Source organism: Mesoplodon mirus (assembly GCF_964341445.2).
Source record: "Mesoplodon mirus genome assembly, contig: HAP1_SCAFFOLD_3520, whole genome shotgun sequence".
Classification (NCBI taxonomy): Eukaryota; Metazoa; Chordata; class Mammalia; order Artiodactyla; family Ziphiidae; genus Mesoplodon; species Mesoplodon mirus.
Genome location: NW_028293981.1, coordinates 1 through 25,824, shown reverse-complemented (window position 1 = coordinate 25,824; position 25,824 = coordinate 1). Strand labels below are relative to the sequence as shown.

Below are 25,824 nucleotides of genomic sequence, written 5' to 3'. Positions count from 1 at the left end.
AGTTAAGCCTGCTCTATGCTGTCTGAATAGCAAAGTCAATGCATTATATTTCTAATCTCGTTCACCATAGTTGTAAATTTTTGTTTCCTCATGAGGTCATGAAAGAGTTAAATTTGTTTCGACGAATTCAGTAGTTCAATTTTTATTTTTTATCCCTTTTTTTTCTCATGATCTGACGATATATTGCGCAGATTCCAGCACTTTTCTCATCCAGTTCGTTTCCTTGCATCCATCATCTGAAGAGATCTTCGGATTTTTTTCGTAGATTCGGCTATTGCTCAAATATTTTTTCTTTTCCATATGAATTTCGTCGAATGCTGATCGAGCCTATTTTTCTTGCAAACGTAGAATAGCCGTACTACGGCGCTGCCAGATCTTCACCACAGGTAGTCGGAAGCATTTTTGTAGATCGGAGAGCGCTCTTCCGAAAAAAGCCTTGTATCAATTTCTCGACCCCGGTGGGATCGAGAGCTTAATTTCCCAGGACGAATTTAAATCAGAGCTCTATTATATTTTTCTACATATTATTGGACAGGGTCTCTACTACGCGCCTAATTAAAATGTAACATAAAAACGGTGCCATCTGTACCATGTGCCGTCTAGTTGATAAGATTCGAGTACGCACCAGTGCAGTCTCATCTAGTTCACGTGTAAAGCGAAAGTTCTGCTGTGTCCTACGTTCGTTCGAGAATACGAGAGGCATCACACATTTGTTCTGAGGATCCTTCTTTGTACGGGTTATGATTAGTATAAGTTAGCTCTAGGAGGCCGGACGGATCGCGTCTGATGTATTGTTTCCCAATCATTCGAATGTAAACGTTCTATGAAGTCCATGTAAAGTCTATAAAATCCATACTCATCCATAGAGTGAATATGTTTTTGTATCTAAGCAATCCTTGAAAACACGTAAATTTATCTCAACAAGGAAAAGATACCCATCTCGCGAATCCAGTTGTCTCTCAAGCCAATTATTATACTTTTACCCCACGAGTAATCGGCTTACGATGACACACATAAAGGAGATTTGTTTAACAACAACAAGTAGTTGGAAAGTAGAATTTTTTAAATTAATTGATACACAAAAGGGAACGAGTCTTTGACAACAACCTCAAATACTCAGTTAAATTTTTGGGCATTTTAGGCGAATGATTTTTAAAGCGACAAAGGAAGAACGTAGAAGCATAAAAAAGCTCAGCTACTTTATTTTTTACTTTTACAGACCAGGTTGTCGGGTTATTCTATGTATTTTGTCACTTTATTTTATATTACATCTGATTTGTTTGAGCATCTCAAATCTATTTTGTAGCAACACCAATACTTCTTTATTGAGAATACCTTCATATGTGGCCAGTTTCAGCGAAGAACCATATTAATGACCTAACGGAGTATCAACTCGATACAAAAGTCAGCTAATGCCAAACGGCAATTAAAACCAAGTAGGTAACTACTTTGAAGACTCCATTCTATAGCGTTTTATTTGATTTAAGTTCAAAAACGAAAAGCTACTCAAACAGACTAACTTTAAGGAAATAAAGACGATTCAGAATGAACGAATTAATGAAAAAAAAACTACAAACACGTATTTCTTAACTTTAAAAGCAATCAAGTAATCTGTTATGCGTATTAGAGCTTACGCGACGACATTACCTCTACAGAGGTCATTCCCTACGGGATACAGTAGCTGGTACGACCGCTGTAGAAGTAATTTTATTTTCGATGGTTCATTTAGGCAAAACACTTTTCTTACAAGTATCGAAATCAGTCGATAGTATATCCAACACTTTTGACTTTTATTTAACAGCTCTATCGACTGATAATTTAACTGGTAGTTGACTGTTATTTCAATTATAATCTTTTAATGAGTCGAATTTATCGTATGGAAGGGGCAGGTGTAAGAAATCAACATAAACTAGAAAACACTTCAAAACATTGAAAGTATTAGTTTCGTGTTTAGGTCTAGTAACATGTATTAAATAATAGTTTACACTAAATTGATAAAAGTCATGTAATACAGTGAAGCATCTTTTTTTAAATTTCTTCAACTTTACAAGCCTAAAGTCCTCTAGCTATATAAAAATAACTGTCAAATTCCAAAAAACACAGAATCCAGCAAGTATGCAAAAAAAATTGGGCGTTAAACGAGAAAAATTTGAAAAATTAAACGAGAGGCTGCATAAGTGTTAACTTAATGGCATCGCGGCCAAACGTCTAATTTCATGACGTTACGAACTTGTTAGTTTTTTGACAACAGACGACAATTTTTTGACAATTATAGAATTTGAGGCGTTGGTAACATGAACAGATTTATAAAAGAATGTGTTTGTTTGATGGGTTATAATACAAGTTGTATGTATCCTTTGTATTTACTATTCGTTATTATAGCCCATCATACAACCACATTTTTTTATTAGCATTTGGAAGTCCTTTCGAAGCATTTTTTTCCCTTTATTTAGGTATTCTGTATGTGCAGCTCTTTCATACAACAACTATTTTTCAGCAGAACGATTGGAATGGAATAATAATCAATTATCAATCAAAGTACGGTAAATGAACTCGCCCAAAGAATGTCTCTATATTTCCATTCTGGGCAAGCTATTGAATAACAACAAAAAGTGCAATAAAAAAAGCCTATCAGATGGATTAAATGGCCTAAACATGAAAAAAGAGGAACATCAGTAACATAATTAATAGAGTATATAATATATTAATAGAACATATATTAACATATATTAATACTGTAACATATAATATAAGGTTATAAGATATCAACGTTATTCACACATAATAAGTGCAATAAGTAAAACCGTGAACAATACGGCGCAGATTCCACTGCGCATATATATACCGCTTGTACGCAATTCTTAACTGTTACAATTGGCGTTCTTTCTTGCACTCGAAATAACAGTATGTTCTTCATACGTCCACTGATAATTGTACTGTACTGAACAAGTGGAGAATGTTGTCCAATACTATTTGGTTATCCCCTCAATGCAAGGTTACAAAGTATCTCTAACTCTTGTGAGTGTTAAAAACAATAACAAACCATTCAGTAGTATTGCTTCACCATGTCGTGAATTGTATAGGATATGCTAAGTGTATTACAATGCTTTGCGGTTTTCATATCTTTACCCTTTACATAATAACTACAATTCATCATAGCGATTAAAAATGAAACAAAAGCAAACAATAATAAGACAACAGGTATCATATATTTCTCACCAAGACCAGTTTGCCGTGAAACGCGCACATCGTGTACAACACCCCACGGCAGCACTTGTATCAGAGATAAAAATTTTCTTATATTAAAGATGAACTTTGAAACTCAAAGTTTAAAGAATGAGTTATTTCCCGGCACGTAGGAACATCTCTGGTATTATGAGATACTATTCCGAAGAGTGGGAATGACTATCACAGATATTTTAAAGCCGATAACAATAAATATTTCCATGAGTTTAAATTCTAAAAAAATTATTGCAGTTCGGAACCCAAATGTGCTCTCCTCTTTGTTTCTTCATTATGGCAACAAACAAATATTTCATTGTGCAGAGAATGTGTGCTAACATATCATACAACCAGATGTACAAAACCAGACTACTTGTTGAACTTTTCAGTAGAAACTACCTGGGAATCTACAGGTCCAGCAAGCACGCTTGTGGGCCTTTTCTCCGCAATTCGAAAGAACAAATAGAGCATTAATTTCCCGTTCTCTATACTTTAACTATGCATGTTTATAAAAGCAATGGAAAAATACTCCCGAGGAACATGACGACAACCACATTTTTTTGTCGCTCCTTTTTTACACTTTTAGGCTTGATAATAGTCATGTATAGCTCACCGGGTAAACTATACTATGGGGTGAGCTGGATCAACTTATGTCTTCTGCCAAAAGCTTCAATACATATGCACAGACGAGCACTTTGGAATATACCTACATCATCAAGTTTGCTCTTTTTATACATGCGAAACAAATCATCCATAGGCGTCTTATGACCAGCTAGGTACTCTTTGGCCATTTGACAAGCAACCATATGTTGACGAAGGATTGCCTTCGCATTATTCAAATCGAAAATCTAAACCAAAACCAGACAAATATTAAGACTATCAATGAATACGTCAAAGATCCCTTCATTTTAACCAGTTCCCTTGATTTTAGCGCCAGGATATACTTTGTGGATCCCGTCACCAGCACATCGGCCAGACTCTCGATCGAGGTAATGAGGGTGAACAAATATGGTGCGCCCCGTATTACATACAGTTCAACTATTCCTTTGTAATGGCCTGACACTAACTTGGTGAGACATGTTATGGCATGATTACAAATGCAGCAAAAAGGAATTAAAGGAATTTTCACAGCTGAAACGATGTGCGGTAAAAATATAAAAATATAAAGCTCCAAATCATGCCCATCTAACTATTTCGTATACCACGACGTTTATACAAAAGGAGATCGTTTTAAAAACAAACGCGGGCGTGATCACTCACGAACCAATCGTACGAATTTTTCCGAAACACGATATTCAGAGAGTTCTTTTACAGAATGTAAAACGACGAAATCTACATTACCACATTTCTAAGGTTTCGCAAATGCTGCTTCTGCGACACAATATGAAGTCAAGCCATCGCCTCTTTTGCAAAAAGGCTTCAAGGAGAGTGAAGCCCAAGAAAATCAGAAAATCGTCGTAGTCCGAAATTTTCAAACTCTGCCACCCATTTTCTAGAAGATACCGTTATCAGTAATAGCGATAAAGAACCCGATCAGCTTAATGAACAATTTTCACTAGGATATCTAAAATTTTGTGCAACTATCCCACCAATTACAGGATACTTTATCGCTCGTCTTTTCACCTCATTTTCAACACCACTGATGGACAATAAGTGGGACAGTCTTGGAAACATAAAGGGCTTCGTCGGAAAAGAGTTTAGCCTGATATGAACCTGATTACGGAACTTATAATGTTCCAAGGCAATAGCAACCACAGGAAACATAAAGACAAAATAGACTATACTGGTACTCTAGGTTTCATAGAAAGTACGCTGCAGATATATGCTGGGTTGCCCGAAAATTAATGTTCTACTGAAATCTGTTTTCTTGGAATGAAATATATCAGCTCAGAGTAAACCTTCTTAATCGGAATAAAATCCATTGCAATCTACATATTTTTGCCAACGAGCACAAAAAACAAGATTTCTGGAGGCGATGAGGTGATTGAAGGCGGTTTCGGTTCCGAATTGGTTTCTGAGAGGCTTCCTCACACGGGAAGTTACCGAGATGCTTGAAGAAGTGGTACTCGCTTGGGGGAACATCGGTAGTCCAACGTTTGGCGGCAAGTTATGGTGCAGAACCATAGGTGCCTTTCGTTGAAAAATTCGGGTAGCAGTCGTTGACGTTTTTGGCACATTCTGCCAATTTTCTCGACATACTTCTGCGCGGTGATAATCTTATTCGGGTTCACAAAATTACGATGGATTCAAGCAAATAGTCATGTAGCAATTTTTCACCTTCAACCGAAAAGCAGTGAGTAACTGAATACCATCTGGTTTGGTAAGCATTTCCCTCCTAACTTCTCTATTATAATGTAGAAGGAAGTAATAGGTAGGTGCTTGTTAAATTCCTTGTTTGAGCAGCTACTCATGGTTAGTTGCTAGGGTAAGTCGAGATGGGTAGACCTTGCCGTATTATGCCTGATTTCATCTACGACAGTAAAATATCACTGATTCGTGAAAGTTCTCCCTGATTAGATCATGTAAGAATTCATACTTATTATCTCGAAAGTGTAGTTATCATGTTATCAATTGAGTACCCTTCTTGATAACCCTGCTCGATTATCATCTTGCGTTTCTGTCTTATTTTTGCACCTTCAACAGCGAAAAGCAGTGAGTAGCTGAAGCAGTTATTATATCGTAAGCATTTCTTTCCGATGTTTTCTACCTTAATGTAGGGACAAATAATTAATAAATCCTGTGCTTCCATATATGTGCAGTCAGTCGTTTTCATGGTGCATGGTAAAGATAACTTATTTTCGTCATGATGCTATCGGAAATAATTTTGTTTCATTGTAAATATGTAGAGCAGCATCATACCTAGTACAAATCATTCTTCTGCCATATAGATTCTATCCAATGTTATTTATTGAAACCATTACTGTGGACCGAAATTCTGGACAATTGCAGTTCAGGTTTCTATGTTCATTTGAATAATTTGTCTTGAAAAATTTGAATAGAAAAAATCACACCAAAAAAGAAGAAACGTGGAAAATAAGTGATTATGAGGAAAGTTTTTGCTTGTTTTAGATGGAAGCCTGCAACCAAGTTGTAATAAAAGAAGAATGTGATCCAGAACAGTCTGAGGTGACATGCACATAACATTTTACAAATCATAGCGTTCTGTTTGAAATAACCTATGACAGCGAACAAGATTTTCATATACTAGCCACGTTTAAGACCAGTTGATTTTTGACTACGCATAGAGCCAACTCCTTTGAACGAAAATATGCCATGTTTTTCATAAACCAATGAGTAAAGTGGGAAAACCATATGGCTAAATATTATTAGTATTTCGTAGGAAAGACTTTCATATGTTCACTAATACACAAATCAACTGCTGTTGTTAATAACCTTTGAAGAAATTTTATCCTTTAGGTCGTTGTACTTAAACACACGAGTGCTAAACGTCGTGCAGGGCATGGCAGTCATTTGGGTATAGAAGGCAATAAAAGCCCACTGGAAGAGCTCAATGCATTGAAGAACTCGTTAGAGACGACTATCTTGGTGAAAGTGTTACTTTCTCTTTAACATTTTTTTCTCTCTTCGATTTTATTTGACGTTCAATAGACAGAGAAACATATCAAATGTGTTAATCAGGATTACTTCGTGTGGAGTTTACTATAAAGAATAAATCAATTTCTTTTGAATTTGGTTAAGTAATTGAAAAAGAAAAAATTCCCGCCGTAGTTGCACCACCTTGGGTCTTGTGAAAATTTCATTACAGTGCTGCTCTTATTACTGCATTTAAGGATGACAATGTTTATCGGTGACGTAGAAATCATTACATAATTCTTATACGATAGCACTTCTAGTATTCTAGTACTCTATTCTCTAGTATCTGAGATTTTGTGATGTTCTGTGCATCGACTTTTACTCAGACTAATAATATTTGTGTACGCTTTGGGACCATGCAGACCTAAAGTATAACAGGCAGATAAATTGGAAATGATAGCCCGCATTTAGTCATTCGTAGGAAGATAGTATAGAACAAAATATGGTTAGGAACAAACAAATGTTAGATCCAGTATAAATGCGCAAGAAATCGTAACTGGCTGCTCACCACTTGCAACTTCCATTGCGCGGTGTTGTCGATTAAACGTGATTTGAAAGATCACCTTCCATAGTCACCTTCCTCGTAATAAATGAAGTTATTTAAAGGTCAATAAAGCTTCTAGTTATAACAGTTATTGAATACAGATTCCAAACACCTGCTATTCATCGTATATAAGGGAATCCTCTTTTTCAGTGCTCTATAGCACTTTAACCAGTGCTTGCTTTAGTTAAATGAAGGGCAAATTTTATTTCGAAATCAGAAATCACATTAAACTTCTTGTAAACAACTGAATCCACAAGGCAGCTAATGGGAGTTCAAAAAGTGTTCCTCATCGACAAATGAAGAAAGTGTTACCTTTTTCTTCTACGAAGTGGTCCGGTTACAAATGAACACTTTTTGCAGCCGCAGGTGGATCTTCTGGAGAGTACCGGTTTGGGACTTTTTCAGCTCAATACAGATTTGTTGCATGTGAATCCTTTAGCTATTTTCCACAACTTTATATCCTCAACGAGAGGCGCAAACTCCATTTGTGCTTTCGAATTTGAGAGTAATCGGATGGAAAACGAGACTAATTTATGCAGTATCACCTGTTTCACCTATACTCCCGTTGATCGTCGAGTGACTCGTGCGGGCGCTAGAAGTCTCTGCATTTGTCCCTGTCGCGTGCAAGAGTAGCCCAATGGGTTCTACTCCCTTTATGGACACAGTAAAATAAAAAAGCCTCATTCAAGTGTAGTAGTGCCGAAGATTTTTTTTTCACGTGTCATATTTAGTTTTTTTTTCGTGCACTCCAAAATGGTATAATATATTTTAATAAAGTCTAAATTTGCATACGTTGGCCTGCAGCATTTGCTGATCGACTTTTTTCACAGATTATTACTATTTTTTCCACTCATGCCATGCAAATTTTATTTTTCACAAACTTTTCGTAATGAATCAGGCTTTTCTCTGAGAATATAAGCTAGGCTAGGTTTTCATAAGGTAGGTCATTTTTTACGAATAAAGTGAGTGGGGTTTGTGGTTTAGTGGTTCATGCGCTCCTACGCTTCTATGGCGTTCATTAAGAGATTTTGTTTTCCATTTTTTTAAATGGGCTTAACAAGTTCACATTAACGCGAGAATAAGTCATTACTGATCTATCCTTGCAGTTCTTTTAGTATAAGACGGAATACAGTCGTTGCTGAAAAGGCCCTGTATAAGAGAGTTCCTGCAACAAATAATCATATACCTTAGGCATAATGCAAAGGCAACTCTGAGTGTTCAACAGCCGACGTCAGACTAAGATCCAAGCTCCTGTCTGCTTGAACTTCTTCTTACGCTTCTCCTAGCGGTTTTCACCTGCATCCTGCTCATGAAGCAACGCTAAATATTACCAGTACATTATATTTCTTCATGTTCATTTAATGTTTTTTTCCTTAAACAAATGTCAAAGATTTTAAAAACACTGAAGACGTAAGCAGGAAATGTAATGGTGTCCATTTCCTTAATTTAATCTTCGATACTCTTGAAATCGTGTGCCTATGGCGTCCATGTTCTGAACGGTTGTCTTAAGGCATTGGCTATTTTCATTTCCGAGCAGGGATTTACATGCCTTAACTAATCGACGGCCTCACTGATGTTTGTGGCGCACAGGATTATGTCGTTCGCAAACCAGCGTTGATAAGGCCATCCTCTATCACTCTCTTCTACTACACTTTCACATGATGTCTTTGAGCGTAGAACACCTGTAAGGTGGTTTCACCTTATCGAGTTTTCCTCATCCACATTAATAATGGTGTTGTTTCTGTGAAGTGGGATCTCGCCATTGGAATTTTTGCACAAATCACAGATAGCCCAACTACTTTGCAAAAACTTCTTGTATTCATACGATAGGTAGATCTTGTTGTGACGCTGTCTCTTATTTCTGTTAATATGAGACCATTCTTTGCTTTTCAGTGGACGATAAATGGCACATGTAATCGATCGTATTAAGCTTTTGTAGACAATCATCTTAAACAATTTTGGACCACTTGCTGCGAGCAACTGAGTCGATAATTGCTAAATACCATCGTACATTTCCTTTCATTCTATCAAATCACTTTAATTCAACTGCATGAAGTTGTTTTCGTGCTTCTAAATAGGCTTTCTTTTTACCTGAATCTGGCAAGGGCTTAATCCCGTTTCTTCGGTGTATTCTGTTACTTTTGGCGAATCTTTCAGGACTCGGCTTTCGGTGTTCATCCACATCAGATCACATCAGATCAGGTACAGAACGAAAGTTTTCTGCACCAGTTTTTTTTGTCGTCAGCGCATTATGTGATAATAAGATCTCAGTTTAACTCATTTAAGGCGAGGAATTTTCTTTATTGCACAAGTGCTCTCGGAAATGCCGCAGCGAATCCAAATAACCAGTTGGATGATGAAACAAAGTTTAATGTAAGCTACTTCTATTTTTTTGCGTTAATATTATGATTAGATTAGGTCTTGACTGACGAACGTTGGGAAGCTCTTAAAGCTATGGGATTCATTGTGACCCCTACAGGTTTCGTTAGTGAGTCGAGAAGGGAATGGTAACGTTTCTATTCGTTTTTTTTACTGATATCATTAGTGTCAAATCGCTTTTTGCACGAGCTTAGCACACTGTTTGTCTCTATGGTTGCATTACGTAAACTCCTCACTATTCTGCTCGATATTCTTTACATACGGAGAACCTTGAGGTTCGCCGCTACATCAGAAATTTAAGAAGTATCATTAAAACATAGTGTTTTCATACAGATGAGGCATGTGATTGAAGTCTTTTCGAGAATGCTTACTGCATTTATAAACATGTGTACTTCGATGAAGGAAAAAGCAGAAATGATGGCGCATGCAGTCCATGCAATGAAGATGAAAACGCCTGCAGGGGTGAGATTTGAACCACGTGTTGACGACGTCACGAGATCATAGTGTTATTCTATTGACAATTAAGCAAGCAATATAAAAAAATTGTTGTGTATTGAGCATTTGAATTCGTTTCGTCTTCACGTAATCATATCCCTAATACAAAAATAAAGTTAAGATATTTTTGGAATCTTCATGAACAATTTAAAATATAATTGTAAGACAAAACATAATATAATTTAAATGGACATATATTCATGTGTGAAGGTAGAGTTTGATTATACGAGGACACTTTGAATTGAATGCGGTTAGTTTCTAGGTAAACCCCATCTGGAATAATATGTCTACGACTCCATGGATTGGTGGAACTAACATGGATGCGCCACTGTTCTCTCCACAAGTCAATTTCGGTCAAAATCCTCTACCTGTGCGGCTTTTTGAGATCCACATGGAGTTTCATAAATTTTATACATTGAAGCACATGTTTGAGCCAAAAAAACAATTCAACGGAATATACGGCACATAACTTCATAAACATGAATGGATTTGGATAGTGCAGTCACAAATAATCCGAATGATATATGTTGCTTTTAAGGAGCACAACGGGCAAGTGATGGATATCCCGCCATTCACTACTCAAAGTGGATCCCGTGAGCATTCCTTATTTTAGTTTTGCTAGGAAGTTTGCCAAGCACCACATTTTATTTTTCGTTTTAGATCATCCGTCAACATTTAACGATCCATCGTTTTCTATTTGGTAGGAGATGTTATTCTTTGTTTAGAATAAAAAATAAATTTATAGAATATGTCTAGAATTTTTTAAATTGGTACTTGATTCTGTTAACTTTTACGAGAATCAGGTATATTCCAAGAAAATGCCCAAAAAGCGAAAATTGAGCGCACACACTTCTTCCACTCAATTGACAATGATTGTTGTGAGGCTAACGCTTATTAAAGAACAACCTGACATTGTGGTCTAACCATGAACTTCAACAGCCGAAAATTGCGTCAGAGTCCTAGAAATTCCATTAACATACAAGGTATGAAACCGCAAATATGTGGTCATCTTTTACAGTTCAATTCTTTGAGTTCTCTAAGCCACCTTGTAATATTAATGGATTTAGAATTTATCGAATTTGTTGAGTGTTTACTCCACCACTTTATGACCGCAAGTGTTCTCTCGTTAACTTAGTTGGATAACTAAATATCTGTTTTCAGGAGTAATGTGAGAACCTGCATATTTTTCATACCTATGTTCTCGGTAGCGCGCGTTACGCATCGGTTAGAAGTCCATGGATATATATACTGAATCGATCCCTAGTTAGATCCCGAGCCACGTGCTCATCAAATCTTCCACCCTTCCGAGGTTGGAAAATTGGTATCACACTTGTCTGGGAAGATGAAAGTACTGTTTTATAGGTTGGTAGGTACCGCAACTCATTATATAGGCCAGATATTCATTGCAATACCTCTACAAACCTTGATGAAGTCGAATGAATGGCGCATCTCTTAAAGATTTTTCAAACGCCGACTGCTTTATTCACTTATCCTTGATCCTTTTGTGAATTCGTCGTTGTCGATTGCCGTAGTCTTTTTCTGTCATATAAGAATAGTTAGAAAGTTTAAGTTCCACATATTGGGACAAAAATAAAGAACGCGTTGCCAATTCGAAGACAAGTGGTTCCTTTTTTCTGTTTTTTTTCTGGTTCCTCTACCTGGTGAAGCTCGATCGTTTTCTTTACACGGGATTCGTTTGGAGAGTAAAACAACTACACATGTGATGTTCTGAAATACATTTAGGGCATAAATAGCTTACACTTCAGCAGAATATAAAAACGGAGCAATACATCAGAAAGACTTCGCACAGGCATTTGGAAGTTTTTATTTTCTTCACAAGGAAAAGTCCAGCATGTTAAAATTTTATACAGGCAGTGTACGTTGTGGATGCTCTTCCTTACCTCTCCAACTTAATTCATTACTACGGTTGATGTTCCTTATGATCGCCTTTAGCATTTACTTCATCTTTCAGAGTTGCACAACTAAAATTATATGTTTTCGATTGCTTCATTCGAAAATACTTCATATTAGTGTGTAGAATATGGAGACACTTACCGATAACTTTCAGACGCATACGCAGGAAAGTGAAAGAAAAATTTAAATTTCGTAATGTCCTTGGTATTCCCTATTCTTAATTTCATTGGAATTGTTATTTCTGAAAAGACGAGAGTCTTGCTCATCAAATGAGATGAACTACGGAATGGTGAATATTGCAAGATTTTGTGGCTTAGAAGTTTTTATTTTCTTTACAAGGAGAAAAAGTATACTAAAATTTTATTCAGGCAGTACGTCAATACAAAATATGGCCATCACAGGTAGACAGGTAGCGGAAGAAAAAGGTTATCATTCGAAAGAAATCGGTAACATTTTTCGAAGAGATAGGAGTAGAGGTCATGGCTGATTGTCCTCATTCATTTTCTTGGATGATCGTTTTAATCTTGCAGCTGGCTAAGCCTTAGCGTACGTTGTGGATGCTCTTGTTCATCTGTCCAGCTTAATTAATTACTAAAACTGCTGTTCCTAAAAATCGCACTTAATATTTAGTTCTTCTTTGAAATTTTCACAAATACAACCATAGGTTTTTAATTGTTTCGTGCGAAAATACTTCATTCTAATATGTAAAATTTGGAGGCACTTCCTGATAATTTTAAGACGTATCTGCATAGAAAATGATAGAAAAAATTTAAATTTTGTAATCTCCTTGGAATTCTTCTTTTCTTAATTTCACTGGAATTGTCATTTTTGAAGAAAGGGAATCCAGCTCATCAGAGGAGATGGTCTACGGAATGGTGAACATTGCAAGATTTTGGGGCAACAACAACGTTGGTTAGGCGACGTATTCTATTTATCACTATGTCGTCGCAGTTTCGTTGCGGGAATCTCAACTGGCGACACTCCTTAAAGGGGGTCATCTATAATTTTTAGTCACAAATAATAGTCCAAATTAGCATAAATAATTCCCAACCCCTTACCACTCTGATCGCAGATCGAAATTTGTCAACTTCATTCTCCTTATCAGTGACTGAAAGCAGACGATATTTAACTTGTTCACGAAGACACCAATTTTTTTTCCTGTCATGTAATCTGCGTAACAGTTCTTGCCCTTCTCGTGTACGACGCTCATTGAGTACTATCTTCTCATCTAGGCAAATCTCATGACGGCCAGCTTGATCCTATTTTCTTGTATTTCCAAACCCTCAATGAAACCATTGAGAGGTAGTGCGTATGCTGTAGGTTAAGGTCTTCTCCCAATTCTGACATATTTTCTATGAAATATCCCTAACCATTCAGCAACTTTCGTTACTAGGCCACACCTAATCGCTGATGGAGCGTGAAATAAGAAGAGCGCCTTGTTAGCCTGTTGAGCAACAAGCATCACTTAACATCAACTGCATACTTCTAGTAATATTACCTATTTTGTCACGGACAAAAAACTTCATCACGCCGAATATGCAAACATGATAGAAGTACAAAATAAAGTCTTTAGTTGTTGGGGAAATGATGTGTCCAAGAGTTGAACTTCATTGTTCCGAGTACAACACATACATTTCCTTACCTTCCTCCACTACAAATCTCTACGTCTCACAACCTCTTCGATGAGCAGTTCTTTGTAAACTGTCGACTGGTTGTTAAAAATGCAAAATCAACTCCTGCTTTCCAAAATATAGCATCGATAAAAAGATTGCGGGAAATTTACCTATAGCAGTCAGGCTGTTTTTCTTTTCTTTCGTGAGATGACATAGATCGAAGCCTTAGCGATGTGGTAATGCGGCATTTGGTTCAAATATTAATAAACTTTCGATGATTCAGTATGAATAGAACAGCAACAATCGACAAAGTCAACCACACTTTGTCCCATTTGTTATTTCGCCTCATTGTTTTTATGCAGTAATTGAATAATCTGAGTGCGGCGTGATTTCACATATCGTTCAATGTTATATATGCTAAATGCTAACGCAATTAATCAGCAGGTTAAAGATTTAAATGACACATTTGTCGAAGTATACATAAAGCAATTTCTTTTATCAAAGAGGTAATATTCTAGAGATAGTCGCAAGAAAGTCTCACATTACGCGATAACTGTCTTAAAGTAAATGAATAATTTAAGGAACTCGTAAAATCGAAATTGAATAGAGTATACAATGTCTGCACAGAAACGGATATGGTGGTTTGAGCTGGAAGCAAACAAAAACACTATGAAAAGTTTTTGAGCATAAGCGAACTACTGATTAAGATATTATATATATATATAATAAGAACACGTACGGACAATCACATGTGCAAAAACTGAAAACATTATACACCTTATTAAAGAGAATAATCACACATTATGACCGGTTACATCCTAACAGAATGCAGCAAGACCTTCTTGTTAGTGCTATGATGCTGAGATATTTGCAAAAGTCGGAGCTGGAGGTGAACTTCAAATCCGCAATTGCCCTTTCCTGGGGGCACAAGCTATTCAACCACACCAACTGTGCCCCTTTATTTGCCTTTCTCTCACCATATGTTAACAATATTTAGTTCTGTCACAAATCATCCGTTAACGGGTTTTTTTCCTTAACTACACATATTCCATAAGCAAATCTGATTTCTTTCGAAGATATAGACTTCGTGAAAACTTTGGCGAAGGAATTTACTCAGCCAAAGGAAAAAATAGCACGTGAGTATTAAATAAATAGAATCCATCATGATCAAGAAATAAAAACATGACCAGCTCATCATCAAGCAGGCGAAACTTTGGAAGAACACCGATCCACAACTACCTGGTTGTATACTCAGTTGAGATCAATAGGAAAAATTGCCGAATTGTAATGTTACTAATGTTGAGTAAACAGAGTGTATAAGTGAAAAAACGGATAACCACAGGGAGACTTTTTAAAACAACTTGTCCAAATTCAATCCAATACATTTCGTGCATCAAATCGTCCGAATATTGGAAGGCCCTGAAATGCACGATATTGAAGTCGAACACATATATTGCTCACTGTCTACCCAACTATTATTCTTTTCAAAAGTATACTGATATCTGCGTGCACTAGGAAACATATTTTAATTGCAACCGATTTTCAGTACTAGTTATTGACAAGACAGGTATAATATTGGTTTATTTTATTTAAAATCTCCGTGATCAAGTATCCATTTCTGCAACAATTCAATTACAAAAACTTCTGTTTTTATTTGATTCCTTTGATATTTTTCATATATTTGTCCACAGAAAATTGTTGCAGATCAGGTAGTATAGTGATGATGATGCCACTCAAAGCCGCAAGACTGTGTTTCGTACCTGCCTTAATGGTATTAGCTTCTTGTTTCTCCAGGATCTGGGAATTGGTGCTAAACTTGTCTAAGAACAACTCGTGCCCTCGAATCCGTAGAATGCTGTTGCCTGATGAACGCAGAGAAAGCCCTAACCACAGCCATACCGTGATTACAGAAATGGATTAAACTAGCAGAACACCAAAAATCCTCAGGCAGCAGTCGAACCCACAGGCAAATACGAAGTGCCCCAGGGATGATGAATGCGAGGAAACGAATCGAATGGGAGAAGTTCTGAAAGAAGCACAAATGTGGGATTTTTTTCCACAGCGACCAACATTAAACGACTGAACGGATGTGGACAGTTGAGCCGCATCAACCCGACTATGAAGAAGGAGAAGGCGCGAAATATTTGCCGAACAGATGGCTTTTATAAAAACTTCGCGCTAGCTTAACAATCTAAGAAAACAATTTGAAATGCCAGGTCGCGTAAATTAATCAAAAAATATGGAAATTTGTCTAATAAACTAGAAGCGATATTCCTACCCTGACATACTCAGCTGAGTTATTTTAAACAACTTTTGTTCTTTATGCAAAAACAGTATGCCACTTTTAATAAGAAAAGGTAAAACGTAAGACATGTGATAAATAATTTTTTACATGCACGCTGAAACAGTGAAAAATATCTGATAAAAATAACAGAATCAAGCAATAATTTAATCGACAGTGACCAGCTAAAGGGAAGTGGTGTTAGGGCTATTTGTTAAAAAAAGTTTTTGAAAAATGTTGGCAATATATATTTCTAATTCTACATATTTCATGAACTTGGTTTAGGAATCGCGAACATTAATAGACAAAGACCACTGTAAACTACACATAACAAACATGCTTTAACTTCAGGGATATATTCCTACACGTTGAACCTCATCTGACAGATATTTATTAGACTTATAAAACACTCATCGTAACGATAATGGATATAAAAACTTAAAAAGAAATTAGCAAATTAACGTACCGATTCGTTTTTACCTCGATCCAGCACGGAAATTCGTTAGTTGTCCTTCGGCTGCATCTCGACCTCAACCTTTTACGAACAATATTCGAGCTACGCAGAACCTCTTCATGTCATCATCTCCCTTTTTTGCTTCCTGAACAAGCCCCTTGTCTTCATACAGACCGTTGTTGTGGTGAATTATTAAGTGGATATCTACCAAAAATTTTAGAAGGTGGGATATTCTACGATTGTTTCAAATTTCGTGTTTTTTTTTTTAAATTCACTTTCTACAATTTGAAAACAGCTCTTGGTCGTTGCAAATGGTCAGTGATTATGAAAACATTCTAAATGAGGTTCGCTGACGAGAAATTCTACCAAATTCAAGAGTAGTCCCTTTGAGTGATACTAATAAGGCAGCGCACGTAGGATACTCTACGAATCAATTACGATGAGCCAGGCCTGACGGAAAGTGGCAAGTAAAATGAGATCGAGGAATCCTTTACCTCCTGGCCAAGCCAGCAGGCACCTCAGGCTACCATAGAAAGATTTTCAAAGCATTGGAAATTTTTGACATTTAGTGACAATTATTATATTCCAGATAGAGTTCTTTCATCAATACTTAGAGCTGTCATTTAATATGGTTTGGAATGTAAGTGAACTCTCCAACCAACCTAATATTGCCACCGTGTAAGCGCAGCAATCTTAAACTCGTGCACACGCTTCTAGGCTTACACTTTCATGCATTAATGTGAAATATAAATAAATTGCGATCTAGCGTAAAAGATGGAGATATCACAATACGAAAACGAAAGCACAGAAAGCAAAATGCGAATGACTACTAAATAAGTCAGTTAAACTTACACAAGCTGTATACTCCGCCATTAATTATCTTATGCCGTCATCAACCTGAGGTTACTGTTCCATAATTTCTCTTTGACAACCACTTTTATCGATACGAATCGACATTAATGGAAAATGTACGAAATATTACAACACCCCAAGAGGTACGGGCATTACTGAAATGACATCTTTTGTAAAAATAAAAAATAAAAAAAATTTCTTATCTCTGATGACGCTATGCGTATGCGTAGTATGAAATCCTGGCAATGGCATCAAAGAATAATAATGCAGTATGGTATACACCATGAATGAAAGAAAGCAGTAGATCTTGCTTTAAAAGATATTGGAGATTAAATTATGAGTTTTGTGTATGTGTCTTCGATGGAAGCAGGACGAGATGTTGCTGCACTGAAGAAATGCACCTACAAGGAAAATATTTTACTCAATATTTGGAAGACAGCCTTTGGAGGAGAATAGTGGGTGGGTCGTTTTGAATATGCGATTCCATTAGGTCAAGTGCTAAGATAACTTTGCAGAAAAAATTCAATAACCTATTAAGTAAATCACGTAACTCATCCTCAATAAAAGACAAAAACACTGTTTGTGAAGAGCATAGGAGTCAAACTAAAGCAGCCACTGTGCCAATAACATCATGAGTGACCGTGTTAGAAGGCATCCATCCCTGATAATGCCTGCTCTCTATTAAAATTGGGTCCAAGTTTCTCACCATCTCAACCCATTTCTAAGATGACCTTGCATAGGATCGCATGCAGTTTACATGAACTTCAAGATAAACTCGTTCAAAAGCTAGACTAAAAGCATCAAATACAAAGAACAACTAGTCAGGGAACTACCACCACATCCTTTCCTCGAAAGTTTTTGGACAACAAGAGACAGACAATACGCTTTCTCCGCCGCTGCTTGAAACACCAAGTCGTTTCTGAAGTTCAACGAATTATGCGGTAAAACAAAGAACCACCAAATGTTGGAGATAGAATTACGAATTTTGCGACTGTGGCTTCGACGGAAGCAGGAAGAGATGTATGCTGAACTGAAGAAGTGCGCCTAGAAGAAAAATTATTGCGCTCAATATTTGGAAAACCGCCTTTAGACAAGAAGAGGTGCGAGAGATTTTCTATAGGGATTTGCGTCTAATCTATGGTAAAATCTCGCTTTAACACGCGCCATCATCATCGGCGGACGGTTTTTCAAGTTCTCAATCTCTATCTCTACCTGTCGCATTTTTTTCGGCGATCACTCTAGGTGGTTTGATAAGTGTCCGTTCATCAATAACTCTGATCACGATACTGTTTTTGGTCTTTTCTTTTTGCTTGCTAGTTTCTCGGATCGTGTTCCTTTGTCATTGGCGACTTTTATCGTTAAACTCTTTTAAGGATAGCATATTGTGTTGTAACCAGTCGTCAAATTTTTTGTCGTGTTCAGCAATTTCAGCTTTAATCTGAAATATTTCACAGTGAACGAGACTATTCTTTTATAATTTGATGCTTGCTGCCTTACCACTTGTTAGCAATCATTTCAGAAACAACATAGATCAGTTTTGTTATAGCGTAACAATCCTTATGATTACCTAAGGGTGGTTATTTTGTAGAAGTACTCTTCCTTCTTTTTCTTACATTTTTCCCATTTCATATTTTGTAACTTTGTATAGTTTTACCTGATTTGCAATGAGAAAGCATGCTATTTCTAAGAGTTGTCATAAATGATGCTTTTTTCACCTTTTTCTATATATATTTCTTTAACCTACAGAATTCAGAACCAATCGTTCTTTTCCAATGAAACCAGGACTGAGACACAAGTATTCTTGAAGAATTATTGACATCATATGCTCCACATATTACATCAAAAATCGCACATCAATATCATATCGTTATTTTGAATTAAACTCCCATCAACTCATAGGCACAGATCATCAACTGAAAAACACAATCCAAAGATCCCAGTTGCATACTCAGATACTTATAGACCTTAAGAATACAGGGTTACACACAATTTTACATGAGATCTGCATCTCCTCACTGAGCTGGAAGTCAGTGACTGCGCTGAGAGATATTCTTGGCTAGCAGTCTCTACCTATATATGTAGATGGAGAAGTATTTTTAAACAGTCATGAGTTTCTTCTACAGTCGGCTCCTATGATCCATAGAGTTTTTGAAGAGCAATTTCTAAAGTTTAGCAATTTCTAAAGTTTATAAAGATGTAGATGTATAAAGACGTCATGTATAAAGATTGGACATGTGTTAACCAATAATAGTGTTCTTCACCAGTTTAAGAATTCCTAAAACTACGAAAATGGATTTAGCTGCTTTTAAACCTCAGCCGATTGTATTGAGCACGGGCTCTAATCAGCACTATTTTTGGATTTTGTAATACGGAGAGTGCTTTGATGATGTGCTTGGCCAATGTTCTGCGATAAATGAAAAAGGTTCAAGTGTTAGACTGATCAGTCTCATAGAGATAGCAACGTTGAGGTAGTGAATGCATATTTGCCCGATATAGAAAACATTGAAGGCGTTGAAAAAGACCTAAACAGTAGAGTTTGAGATACGACTATTACTGCAATCAATTTTCTTAACATAGAGAGACAAAAAACATCTTTTTAAAGGGATAGTGAAGAAAATTAGTTCTGTTTTAGGTGCCCCAGCATGTTGCTGCCAGAAAGAAGAGTGTCAAAAAGGTGAGTAATATTTTTATTTTATGCATTGTAGAGCTCAAAAAAGCCTTAACACATCATCTTAGGTGTTATAGACCCGTTCTGATTTAAGATATTGCTGCTTGTATTCTTATGCTGATAGTGTTTTTAGTGGTACGAAAACGAAGCCGTTGCCCACCATGACGATCCGTCTTCCTCGTACTCCGAAAGGTAACCACGACGAAGAACTGTTGGAGATGGTAAAGGCAATCATATGTAAGTGGATATCGACAGGGAAAGAGAAGAAACAGAAAGAACAGCATCGTGTTCATTCAGGAGAGGATATCGGAAGAAGACAGCAACATGAACGTAACGCAAAAGATGGAGGGGAAAAAAGAACAGCACTAAAATAGATATTAAATAAATATTTGTTCGCTTCAATCAACTTATCATTATTCAGTCACATGAATTGTTGGAGTGAGCTTTTTTTCGTACGAGCTGTACGTAAATATTCAATGAAATATGTGAGTTTGCCACCGAGAGGACATGGATAGCGACAAAAATTAGCAAGCTCAATAAGGTAGATAAGCGATAAAGTTAAGGTTATAAAACTGAAAATGCAGTGAAAGTTACATTAATTTGCAATGACATTTTTTAGGAAGTGTTAAAAAGTAATTCGCCATGTGCTCTTTTCCTTTCTGTTCTATAAAGTTTCGTTCAGCCTGTTGAAGATGTCCTTCGCAGTCCAATCTTTGTGTGGAATTCTTCTTTGAAAATACTAATACTTCTTTCAAAGCAGAATAATCCCTACGAGCTTAGTAGTTTTTCACCGTTGGAGCACTACTTTTAAAATAAATTCCAGTCTTTTTTTCGGTCGTTAGCATTGTAAAACAATCTAATCAGCACTATTTTTGGATTTTGTAATACGGAGAGTGCTTTAATGATGTGCGCGGCCAATGTTCTGCGATAAATGAAAAAGGTTCAAGTGTTAGACTGATCAGTCTCATAGAGATAGCAACGTTGAGGTAGTGAATGCATATTTGCCCGATACAGTGAGTTGAGGAGTGTTACTCATGCATAAAGACAGTGTCTTCACTTCTAGAGAGGTGTGGTAGAAGCTTGCCGAACACGATTGGACTCGTGAAATGGTCTGGCGTGGCCGTGGGATCGAACTTACGAGCACGTATTTCGGACGCTTTTAACCCTACACTACAGAAATCCCTTGCTACGCTAGTTATGCGAAATCCAAATGAGCGTCGAAGAAGTTGAAAAGAATTTTTTTTAATTGCTGCGCACTGAGATGACCTCTAACAGCCGAAATGTTGACATAGCAACAGATCTGCATAGGCCTCTGGTCCAACACGAGAGTAGATGACCTCTCGTTGGTCTAATATTAATCGAAACAAAAGTTTTGTATTTCATATCTGGTGGTGGCTCATTGGCTCGAATAGCGCAGTGGTTAAAAGCGGCCTGCCGTACACATTAGTCTTTAGTTCAATCCTTGCCTCAGGTTCACCATGACCTCTTCACTCACTCCGTGTCAACAAAATGATACACGACTTGTCTAAGAGAATAAATGCTAAGTTGATACTTCGGCAAGCGGCCGAAAGCCATTGTGTAGGCATGATATTCATTTGATCAGTCTACCTCGTATCACACCCTTTAAGGCCAAATCTATAACATCACTGTCAACAACAAAACCTAACGCGGAATCTCCGTATTATGAGCATAACGATTACTTGTATGTTTTGGTTATATTAAACGAAAACTGAAGATAACTTAGGGTTTAAATATCTTTATGACAATGCATTGTCATTATACGCATTCGACTACAAGAAGCATCGTAAATCCGATTGAATGGTAATGTGTGGCTTAAACAATGATTTACGGTAGCCTACCTATGTATTAAGTCTATGTTTTTATCGTTTCAAGACAAATTTTGACCCAATTTTTCGATTCCGGGAAGATGGAAGTTTGATAGGCTCAAAGTGTTGGATGGAACCTCTGGTCGAATCCAGCGTGTAGGGCAGGGCATCTCTAATCATTGCGCTACACGCGTCCCTGAACGATCTCATTGTCATTAGTTGCCGATGAAATCAGAAGCTAAGTGCTCAGATTGCAGGCGGCTCTGAATTCTCAACGGGACGGTCGTAGTCCTCCCATAGAAATCTATTCCACAGGTGTGCCATGTTGTTCTGCTCTCGTGGATTTCATTTGTCATTCATCAAATTTGTACGTGCAAATCATACTTAGATCATTCTCAAATATGTGCTGTGCAATTTTATAGCAAGTAATTCTTCAAGAGGTTCCTGTCTCAGTTTGAATAAAGATTAGTTGTGCCTTATAGAAAGGAATCGACGCCATCTTCAGACGTCTGCAATTCTCACATAAAACATAACGGTAAAGTCGCACCACATTCGTAGATATCTGATTTGTCCTCTCTTTTACATATTACCTTGTGCCTGAGTGATGAACACTCAAGTCTTCAAAGGTATCGCTTCCCTAAGGAAACTTATGTAAAAATATATCTGGTAGCTTTTGCCAAACAACGTTCCGATTCAGTGTGCCACAAAAGGACTTTTATTTCTAAATTAAATCTCAACACAAAGAAAAAAATATTCAAATGGAAAGGGGAGTGGGTACAATTGCGCAGCCTTTTGCACATAATCATCACTAACAATCTCATTCTCATACACGCACAACGTTAAATGAATCAAGACGTTCAAGAATTGAGCAAACTACATCTAATACAAGACAACAACTCATGATGACAAAAATAACATCCATTTTCCACACGAGCGATAACAATAAACTAGCAAACTTTTAGAAATTGAGGGTGACCATAAACTAAATTTCCGCTCTAGTAACAAATACAGAAGAAAAACCGTAACAATCTGGCAAACTCTCGCATTTTTTGGTAATCGAAACTTTTTGAATCTGTTGACGAGAATGGCCACATTGCTCACCAAGCCTTTTCAGTTCTTGGTCAACGTTGAGTATACAGCTAAGAGCATCAATCATTAAAGGCAGTGTTTGCAGCGTCCGTCAAGAACTGCGTAAATTTGCAGTGTTCGAATAAGTTATACAAGTTAGTAAGCTAGTTACATATGAAGTCTCCAGAAATCAGGAAAGGTAAGCGGCATCACGGTGAATTTGAAAGGACTAAACAGGAAAACTTGACCTTAATTAAACGACCATTCTTGCTTCGGTTGTTGCAAAACGAGTCCATTGTGTCAACCAGTGAAATTGTCGTCAGTATTCGAACTGAATGGATACTCAATAATTCGGAATCGAAATAACACGAATGAATTAAGACATACTTGAAATAAGTGTCAATTATATCACAAGCCAGTTTAAATATGTACTCTTCATCATGAGTTTTTAGTTTGTGCATTCATGCAAACCTGGAAGTTATGGAATAATAAGACAGGAAAAGCACAGATAATATGCCGTAAATGCTATGTCACAAGTGTTACCCCCGAATTCTTCAATTTGAAGGCATATCGATTTCACTCCTGCACCAGCCATTTTGAGAATGTTGTTAATACATTCGAGGACACCCTGCAATGCACCGTAAGAATTACGACATAAGAATACAGAAAAACTTGTACTGCTCCATGGACAGTGAGATATCGTGGAATCTCGGCAAAAAAATTTCAAGATATAAAAAGATAAAAAACGATGGCACAAACTTGGATGATCCAAGGTTCCTTACAACTCAGGAAAGCACAAAGTGGTTGAATCACACCAAAGTTTATCACCTGCTCAACCTGATCTTGACGGCCGGAAGAAGTAATACTCATCACAGCCAATGCGGCTACCTGTGAAGATAGCGGCAAAGTAAGAAAACAAATTTTCTTTCCAGAACGAGTTGCAAGGCAAAAGTAGTTACCTTTTTCTTAGAAAAAACACCATTGATGAGTAAATTTATGATTAAAGGCATGAGACTTGCTTCAAGCACGGCCTGTACAACACTTTCATTTCGAAAAGTTATAATCGACAAAAACCACAAAGCTTCCTGAAACAAGGAAAAAAACGATAATCGTGGGGCTGAAGGGCTTATTACCTCTCACTTCATTAATCATGTCGTATGGATGCAATAGAAGTTGAGGCATCTTTTGCAGAACACCATAGTCCACTAAAAACTGTGCTTGCTCATCTGACCCTGTTACGATAGTACCTACAGCTCGCAGTGCTGCACTCTGCACTATCATATCAGCATGGCCAAGCATAAATACAAGCGATGGGACTATCTAGAAAAATTTCAAGAAGAATTCAACATACACAAAGCAACATAGCAAACACAATGGTTTAAATGGCTTTGATTATTCGTTTCTTCGAAAATCTGTAATTAACTCTCGTGTTAAGATTCTATACATACCCCGCTATCGATGACCAACTGGATTTGTTCATTACCTCCATCTATAAGAAACGATAGCGCCCGAAGAGTATCGAGAAGTATATTGCGGTCCTAGAACGAAAGAGAATACTGAGGAAGAACTGCTCACAAAATGATACTTACGTCATTGTGGATCAATACGAGCAAAGCTGGCAATATTTTTTTCACTATATCTGGAGTTGGTGCATGGTCTTTAGAGATACATAAATTGCCCTATAACAACAATCTGAATAAAGCCCTAAAAATACGGTTACACATATCTAGACATCCAAAGCTAATCATGCGATTCTAAGCAACTTCTACATAGGCAAAAATTTATAAGCATAAGCAAGTGACATAAAAAAAAAACAGAAGAAAAACTACTGAGAGTTTAAAAAAAAAGTGTAGTAAATCGTACAATAGCGAATATAACACTTCGCAAGATAACAAGTGGCCTTTTAGGTGTAATAAAATTGAGCAGTAATGGAAGTATACCAAGCTGAAGGCAATAGTCGCGAAAATGCGGCCCGTCACCTGCAAGAAAGATGGCTCAAGTATTGTTCGCTTGAAAAAACTTAAGTTTTTGAAATAAAGAATCAAAAGAAGCAACAATAATAAGAATAGGATCCAAATCGAAAAGCTATTCTGACCAATATTATGCTGTACACGTATCATTTCTTCTTTACTTTGTTAAAAGAGATCTGCAATATTTATATTTTCGGTCCTTAAGAAAAGAAGCTGTACCACTTGATCATTAATACTGATCATAACCTAACCACAAGTGCAATTACGTATAGGGTAACGGTGCACATAAAGTTCGTATCATAACTGACCGATTATGTTACCAAGAGCCCATATTGCTTGCTTACATACATTTATACTATCACTACTTAACAATTCGAGAAGTAACGGCACCGCGCCAGCATTTACCTGTAAAAAAAGCAAGCAAATTTAAATTAACGTCATTTAAAATTTGAACACGAAAACAGTGATAGAAAACACACCACCGCTTGCGTTTGTTCTGATGTTCCAGCTGCAATGATCGTCAACGCCCAAGCCGCTTGGAATTGTAAGTGGACACTGGAATCATAACCGTGGTGCAAAAGTGTGATATAATATTAAACCATTTATATCATAAAAGGCTATCTAGTGATAATTTTTGCGACGCTGTCCATGCTTCTTATTTTGAAATGTGATCTAATATATTGAAAGAAAAAAGATTTACTCGTCAGAATTCAAGCAGCTTACGAGTACGGGGAGCATACCGTTGGCGATGAACTCGTCGATGGGCCGATTACGATCAGACAACATTTCACAGGCCTTGAAAGTAAAAGGATTATGTTTGCTGGCATAAATTAAACTAGTACTGAAGTGACCTGTTGAACAGCTACTAATCTGACGGACGGGATATCAGATAGCGCCATCGTCACTACCTGATGCACTTTTGCACTAATATCATTGGTTTCCAT

The 25,824-nt window shown here is 37.0% G+C and overlaps 2 protein-coding genes and 1 long non-coding RNA gene across 5 annotated transcripts; 2 read left to right on the top strand and 1 right to left on the bottom strand.

The window, feature by feature from the left end:
* Nucleotides 1-5,862: 5,862 nt before the first annotated feature.
* On the top strand, nucleotides 5,863-10,981 carry LOC309798445 (uncharacterized protein). 3 transcript variants are annotated; one of them, XM_082646630.1, is made up of 10 exons: nucleotides 5,863-5,901; nucleotides 6,292-6,348; nucleotides 6,640-6,768; nucleotides 7,721-7,786; nucleotides 9,518-9,562; nucleotides 9,647-9,733; nucleotides 10,073-10,201; nucleotides 10,497-10,587; nucleotides 10,773-10,827; nucleotides 10,895-10,981. In XM_082646630.1, the coding sequence occupies exons 2-10, from the start codon at nucleotides 6,292-6,294 to the stop codon at nucleotides 10,911-10,913; spliced, it is 678 nt and encodes a 225-aa protein (XP_082502756.1). In that variant the 5' UTR covers nucleotides 5,863-5,901; the 3' UTR covers nucleotides 10,914-10,981. The 3 variants fall into 3 exon arrangements, with proteins under 3 accessions (XP_082502756.1, XP_082502755.1, XP_082502757.1); XM_082646629.1 differs by having other exon boundaries at nucleotides 10,497-10,604; XM_082646631.1 differs by lacking the exons at nucleotides 10,073-10,201; nucleotides 10,497-10,587.
* Nucleotides 10,982-19,930: 8,949 nt separating this feature from the next.
* Nucleotides 19,931-20,382, top strand: LOC309798444. Its single transcript, XR_014293133.1, has 3 exons — nucleotides 19,931-20,022; nucleotides 20,150-20,253; nucleotides 20,314-20,382. It is a non-coding gene; the product is annotated as an uncharacterized lncRNA (long non-coding RNA).
* Nucleotides 20,383-22,543: 2,161 nt separating this feature from the next.
* LOC309798446 (importin subunit alpha-3-like) lies at nucleotides 22,544-25,779 on the bottom strand (the record flags this gene model as incomplete). Its single annotated transcript, XM_082646632.1, has 12 exons — nucleotides 22,544-23,241; nucleotides 23,298-23,538; nucleotides 23,670-23,798; nucleotides 23,870-23,995; nucleotides 24,051-24,230; nucleotides 24,359-24,448; nucleotides 24,500-24,589; nucleotides 24,774-24,889; nucleotides 25,189-25,285; nucleotides 25,360-25,435; nucleotides 25,581-25,675; nucleotides 25,723-25,779. 11 exons carry the CDS (start codon nucleotides 25,777-25,779, stop codon nucleotides 23,389-23,391), a joined length of 1,206 nt encoding a protein of 401 aa, XP_082502758.1. The 3' UTR covers nucleotides 22,544-23,241; nucleotides 23,298-23,388.
* Nucleotides 25,780-25,824: the final 45 nt, after the last annotated feature.

Bases quoted from the DNA above. Each gene is read 5' to 3' on its own strand.
- LOC309798445 (XM_082646629.1), top strand. From the start codon at position 6,292: ATGGAAGCCTGCAACCAAGTTGTAATAAAAGAAGAATGTGATCCAGAA. The intron at 6,769-7,720 runs GTGAAAGTGTTA...CACTTTTTGCAG, and splicing joins CGTTAGAGACGACTATCTTG to CCGCAGGTGGATCTTCTGGA. The intron at 10,605-10,772 runs GTGCGGCTTTTT...GTTGCTTTTAAG, and splicing joins TCGGTCAAAATCCTCTACCT to GAGCACAACGGGCAAGTGAT.